Here is a 7,146-nt window from a genome sequence, read left to right on the forward strand (position 1 = left end):
TTTATTATAACTGTTATTTATTATAACTGTTATATGTATTATAACTGTTGTTATATTTATTATAACTGTTATATTTATTATAACTGTTGTGTTAACAGGGCCTCAGACCGGCTGCCCTAAGAGACAAATTTCAGAGATGATGATCGGCTGATGTCTTGTTTTTTTTAATGCCATCTACCCACAATCCCTTTGAGATTGACGTATTGGGCACCGCTGATCTAAGACATGCAGGATGTGGACTGGAGGACCACGACTGGACACCAGTTTTAGACCCTGTTTACACGTAAACCATCTCTAGAAAACTTTGCACTTTTCCAATGTTAATTGTGGAAAAGTTACAAAGTGAAACAGGCTCGTTGAATCTGCTGTAGTTCCTATGCCAGGTCTCCAGGTGGCGCTGTGGTTTTTGTGCTTCAACAGTACGCTCACACGCTTCAGCCTCGAGCATGGAAACATGAAGAACACGTGTGGAGCGAGGGTGAGGTCGGGCTGTTCCTACACGCTGAGCAGCACAAACAGCACTCTGCTATGCGCTCTCGTTTTTGTTGTTCGCTAACTCACCCCGACAAACAGCTGACGGCAGCTGTGCATGGTACGCATGCACGATTTCACACAGACGCCGGACGTTTCCAGAAACCTCCACTCTGAGACCTGGATTAAAAAAACTTCAGTTTTTCGGAAAACGGTTTAAAAGCTTTAAAAAATATTTTCCAACTGCAGATTTTTATTTTTATTTTTATTTTTACTTGAAGACTCGATTCACGGAGCTTTTAAGAAGCCATGATGTGGAGGTTTTTTTGTGCACAATCCTTTTGTTAACTAGAAACCAAAACAACAACGAATCCGTTTTTAAAGGGTGTTTAAGTTTCTCGTTTTATTCCGATTCTGAACCTTTCAAATTTTGATCATGTGCTAAAAACGTCTGTAAACAAGCTACAACACAGAAACTGAGCAGGGCTGGTGAGACTGGCTCAGAGGTCAGGCGGATTATAAAGTCCAGCTTGGACAACAATAATTCAACATTTCTCATTTATTTGTACTTTTTCTTGTGTCCGTTTTGAAAAGACAAACGTGTAACTTTTGAACAAATGTCCTTGTTTTGTTTTGAAGAAACTAATTATTTTTGTGTTCTATTCATTTGTCCATGCATGATAAGCCTTTAACAGTAACAATATTAACCTCTAACCACCTCTCTGGACCCTCTTCCGCCTACTCCTGGCTCTCACTCAAATACACGCATGCAGATATTGGTAGAATTAATCAGAAACTGTTCACATCCATCCATCATCTGGTTCTGGACTCATCTTCAGCAAGGAGGTCCAGACATCTCTTCCAGCTCTTCTGGGAGGACTCCAAGGTGTTCCCAGGCCAGCAGAGAGACATAGTCTCTCCAGAAAGTTCTGGGTCTTCCTCAGAGCTTCTTCCCAGTCAGACATACCAGGCGCACCTCCCTAGGGAGGCGTCCAGAGAGCATCCTTACCAAATGTCTGAACCTCCTCAGCTGTCTCCTCTGGATGTGGAGGAGCAGCGGTTCTACTTCAAGTCTCTCCAGGAGAACGAAGCTTCTCACCCTGTCTCTAAGGTGGAGTCCAGCTACCCTGCAGAGGACACTCATTTCAGCCTCCTGGATCCAGTTCTTTCAGTCTCTACCGAAGTTTGTGACCATAGGTGAGAGTAGGAACATAGACCGACCAGTAAACAGAGAGCTTCTCCACCTCAGCTCTCTCTTCACCCCAACGGACCGGCACAGAGACCACAATACATGCTGAAATTTACATGCTGTAAATCTCGTGCTCCATTCTTCCCTCACTCATGAAGAAAACCCAGAAGATACTTGAACTCCTCCACTTGAGGCAGAACCTCATCCTCGACCTGGAGAAGACAGTCCCTTTCCCCTGTGAAGACCACGTCCTCGGATCTTGAGGTTCTGATCCTGATCCCAGCTGCTTCACGCTCGACTCCGATCGGCCTTGTGCTCCGTTGGTTTCCAGAACTCGTGGACTCTCCCGGGTCAGTCCATGGATTTAGATGGCGAGCCAACAGTTCTGACTATGGACAGCACCGGAGACAACTGAAGCGCAAGAATTTCATGATTCGTCCCGTTTTGTGTTTTATTTGAGCCGAACTGAAAACAGCTCGTCCTAAAAATGTGTTTACATCTTGTTCCTCCTGTCGCTGGAATGCACCTTACATGGAAAAACATGAAAAGCACTGTGCTGCTAGTTTGAGCAACCGATTGTTAGAAAACGTGCACCGTATTTTCTGGCGTATAAGTCGCATCAGTCAAAAAAAGCATCGTGAAGAGGAAAAAACATTCAAGTCGCTTCAGAGTATAATTCTAGAATTGCGCCGCTCAAGGTGGCTGCATGTCGGAGCAGCTCTCTTACATTATTCTATTATTATGAGATTTTGCTTTTGAAAACTTGAATTATTCTTTTTTTCTGGATGTAAATCACTTTTTTTTTTTTTTTGGAAGAACATTTCCTCTGGTTTTGGACGCTGGAAGGATTTTTACTGGAACCTTTTTACTTTTGGACATTTGTTATGATGCGTAACCACGACAACAAGGTGGCTTTCTGCAACTGGGAGTTGCTAATTAACATCTCAAAAGCTCAAATAATATCTCAACTACAGCCCCAAATCCCAAATGAGTTGAAAAGGAGGTGCCGTGGATGCATTCCCATCTACCTGGAGGCGGTGCTCAAGTGCCTGACCACCGAGATCTTGGAGGTGGTGAGAAACGTGGCTCGTGACAGCGGGAGGACCGAGAACACCCCCCAGCACCTGCGGCGATGAGGAGCTCGACAGGCTCCTGGGAGGAATGGCCATCACTTGGGGAGGAGTTCTGTCCAGCATTCAGGTGGTCCTGCTGCCCAAGAGGACCGAGAGGTCTGCTGGGTCTGGGTGGAGGGATTGGCATCCAGTTTCTTTGGATCCACTGTGGGACAGACTGCTACAAGAAATCCTTCCTGCCCACAGCCATCAGCATCTATAACAACTCTAATGAAACCTGGATGAGCTACAACAACAATTAATTTCCCTTTGGGATTTATAAAGTATTTTTGAATTTAATTGAATAAGTCATATTTATTATGCGTCTATTTAATTATCAAAACAGCTTCATTTTGCTTGGGCGGTGTGGCGCCATCCATCCATTCATCCATCCATCCATCCATCCATCGCAACCGGAGCCACTAGCTCTCCAGCGTTCCTCCACCTGCACCAGCTGAGTGAAGCAAACGCGCACGGGAGGACTCGTTGTTGCAGTTCTTCGAAATTTAAAGCATCAGTCAAAAATTGCATTATGAATATAGAAAAAAAAAAGTATATAAGTCACAGGACTGAAATCTATAAATCTAAAAAACTGCAACTTATACAATGGAAAATACGGTAATTGAAAAATTATTTAAACAAAAAAGGTAAGAGTATTTTTTTTAATTGCCTTTTTTACACCCTGCTTTAAGACTTATCCAGACTCTGGGAAAAATGAAAAATGAAAAACAAATTTCCAAATAATTCACATTTTGTCTTTTCAAGTGGTAACTATTTTAGTGCAGAAGTTCCAGAGAGCTGAAAACGACAGATTAATCCAAACGTCGTGACGACACTGGGTAGAAAAGAAGCTGCAAGTGTAATGAAACCAAATAAATTCCCCAAACAGCGAACGTTCGATTCATCGCCGACAGAAAGACCGAAGTAGGTCTGGCAGCTGGTGAGACGAGGCTTCGTGTCTAATGAGGTCACACGAGGTGAATGTAATTTTACGCCTGTTTGAACTCCTTCGACTCTAATTGGTCTTATTAACGACGCCTAATTGGCTCCTGAGAGCTCCGGTTTGTTTGGTACTGGAACCAGTTCAAGCCAATCTGGTTCTGATGACAAAGACGAGTTTCAACTTTTTCATACGAAGAAATTTCATGTTTTATTGATGTTCTGGAAAAAGTGATGTATTTTTAAACAGTTGTGCGGATTTAGTAGTTAAAGATAAAACAACAAGTCGTTGGCATAAATATAATTTTATTTCAAGATGGACAGAAGTATTTTACAAACTTTACATGAATTGAAGCGTTCAAACCGTTTTAAAAGCTTTCACACTTAATAAATCAAACTCAGTCTTAACTTTTGTAACAGCTGATGACCAAAACAAACATTTTGGCTGTTATTGTGTCTAATCCAACTTATTTCCTTAAACTGCAGATGTACTGGAGATAAATACAAAGATTGTTCAATTCACTAAAAAGATAAATAAAAAATAAAAGAACTGAGGCATTTTATAATTAAAAACCCAAATGGCTGCTGTTTAATCTGAAAGGACATATTTTATTTTGTTAACTGTCTTCTCCATCAGCTGATGACATTTAGACAAAGATGAACTTTGAGGATTATTTAAGAATGTTTAAAGAATCTAAACGGACCGCAGCTATTTTCAAACACGTCTCAGAGTTTTGATGCAGAAAGTCGAGGGGCAGGTTCACGTTTCAACAAGTCCTGAAGCGACCCTGAAGATCGGCTCATTAAAGGGATATTCTGGCCTGTGTGACATCACTTCCTGTTCAAGACTGTCAGAATAAGGGCGCTTCACACCAGAGTGGTTCGGCTGGCTTCAAACGGACCAAACAAGCAGACTCTGGTCAGTCTGAAACATGGTGTCGCGTGTCTCAGTGTTTTTATGGCTGTTTATTTTTCTTACGTTTCCAGATCTGATCGGCTGATAGCACTTTAAACGGAACAAGCCCCGCCCACATTTAAGGCAAGGGGAAGCGAGGAGAGGTCAGAGGCGTTGACCTGATGTCCGCTGGTTGTTGGTTCCCTCTCCACGCTCCCTCCGTTGACGTTAGACACCAGCCTTGAACGGAGCTTGTAGTTCCGATCATTGACTGGGTTTGGAAGTTTACGGCAGTCCTGTTCACCGGGTTTTTGGTTCTCGGGGTCAGTTTCATAGATCATAGGTTTAAGGGAGCGGCCCAAACTGCTTGGCTGGTTCGAGGCTTCTCCCTATTTTTTGTTTGTTTGTTTGTGAGCAAAGTTCCAAACTTCCTGTTCTGGCTTTGATAACCGTTTATTAAAAACAAATAAATAAAATAATGTTAAACATTACAAATGTTTGGACTCCCCACGTCGCCTATATGACCGTTTGGTCTGGTGGGGGGGTGGGCAACAAGGGGCCCGTCCAATTCACCCAATTAACCCCCGCACGTCCCTCCTTAGTGGTGCCCCTGAACAGTTTTCAACTTTTCCACAGAACCCCCACTTCAAAATGCTTGAAATATCCCTTTAAAAAACTAAAACTTTCTGTTTGTCAGAAAAACTGAAAGATTTTCAAAACTTTATTTTTTAGGAGAACCGTGTCGATTGATGTGGACTTTAAGATAAATGAGATTTAATCTTTATTTTCTAGTTCGTTAATATGAATTAAAATAAAAACTGCAACAGTCGATGTAAAACCGATAAAACCGAACGTGATCGGCGGCAGAAAGAAACGGTACCAGAACCGCTTGGTCGCAGCGGACGAATCTTTCGGACCTCTCGTAAAACAAACCTGCGGCCCGTGAGCGAAGACTTCACTAATCTTTGACTTTTGAAACAATGTGAGTAAATATAGGAATGGTGAACAATCCACTATCAGTGCTGACAGCTCTTTTATTTCTGCTGTTTTAATGTGAACACTTCAAACGCATCACACGGTTCCGCCATCTTCCTTCTAGCCGTCTGGGCCGGTCACAGTTCCTCGCTCTCCAGCGTGGCCTCGGGGGGGCTGCTGGTGAACAGGAAGGGGCTGGCCTCCGACGTGGAGAAAGCGGACCGGACGTCGAGCCCCTGGCCCGTCAGGGCCGAGTAGCGGCCGCTCGCTCGTTGGGCCTTCCTCATGGGCGCCGGGACGCTCTGGTGCCACTGCGCTGGAGAAGCAAGCTCACGTTACGGCGCGACTTTCTGCACGGACCGGACGTCAGACGTGGTATTTACCGTAGATATCGAGCCGGCAGGTGCACGAAACCACTCCGGCGTCATTCCTCGCAGCTACCGTGTACCAGCCGGCGTCGTCCTTCGTCGTCGGCTGGATGAGGAGACACACGTAGCCCGTGGCGTCCTGAGACATGCTGGGAAAAGAGAGAGCACGTCGGGTTTCAGAGACGACCCGCACGAAAAGGAAACGCGTGAAAATCGTAGATTCTGACTGTTTTCATGTTTGAATAATTTTGTAGGTTTGCTTGTTCACGCATCAAAACGTTCGGCTCGGTCGAAAACAGCTTGATGAGACTTTTAGCTTTTGTAATGACATATAATTTTATCAGATAATATATTAACTTAATGAAATGTCTAGATATATGTATCCTGTTTTGTTATTTAGAATGATGTTGTGTTAAAACACGATCAGAGTAGGAATTGTAGTTTTAGTTACATGCCTACAACTTCCAACATTCACACAGCCACCCATTATAGAACACAAGATGGCGAGATATTATTGGTTGAGAGCTGGGTCACATGATAAGAGTAGGGCTTCCCATTGGTCGATGGTGGTGACTCCTTCTGAGAGGTGTGGCCGAGCTCTGAAGAAGTTGAGTTTTCTGTTTACTGTGACGTCATGGTGGAGTTAGACTGGCCCAGGTCTGTGATCTTGTACTTTACATGTGGGTAAAATAAACCTTCTGAAATGGATGACAAGTGCTCCTCCTCTCCCTGCTTCAGATCAGAACATAATCTAACAGTAACTTTTGTACGTTTTGAATTATTTAACTTTAATTAATTGAATTACATTAAAACTCTTCAGGTCAACGTTCTCTGAAATACACTTCAGCGTTTTTGCTTTAGTTTTGTCTTCTTAAGCTGCGTTCAGCTTTTAGCTACTGTCTTACTGATTTTTTGTTTTAGCCATGGTTTCGCTAATGGTATCTTTTAGCTACTTGCCTTTTTGAAGCTTCAGTTAAGGTTTAGATTTTTCTTTTTTAATTTGTAGCTTCTGTTCAATTTTAGCTTCTATTTTAATAATTTTCAGCTATGAGTTTACAATTGTAGCTTTGAGCTGCAATTTAACTAATAATAGATTTTTATGTACAGTTTTGCTTTTTTTTTAACCATGATTTAGCTAAAATTAGCTTTTAGCTACCGTTTTGCATCTTTTTGTTGTCAGCCATGATTTTGCTATTT

The 7,146-nt window shown here is 42.8% G+C and overlaps 1 protein-coding gene across 1 annotated transcript in view; it reads right to left on the minus strand.

Moving 5' to 3' along the window:
* Nucleotides 1–4,167: 4,167 nt before the first annotated feature.
* mypn (myopalladin) overlaps nucleotides 4,168–7,146 on the minus strand; it is a gene marked incomplete in the record, with an annotated part of 39,065 nt that continues 36,086 nt past the window's right edge. The window contains 2 exon segments of the mRNA XM_037677848.1: nucleotides 4,168–5,897; nucleotides 5,965–6,098. Coding sequence (XP_037533776.1) covers nucleotides 5,719–5,897; nucleotides 5,965–6,098 — 313 coding nt within the window.

Source organism: Nematolebias whitei, chromosome 1 (genome assembly GCF_014905685.2).
Source record: "Nematolebias whitei isolate Nwh7 chromosome 1, NemWhi1, whole genome shotgun sequence".
In the NCBI taxonomy this organism is placed as follows: Eukaryota; Metazoa; Chordata; class Actinopteri; order Cyprinodontiformes; family Rivulidae; genus Nematolebias; species Nematolebias whitei.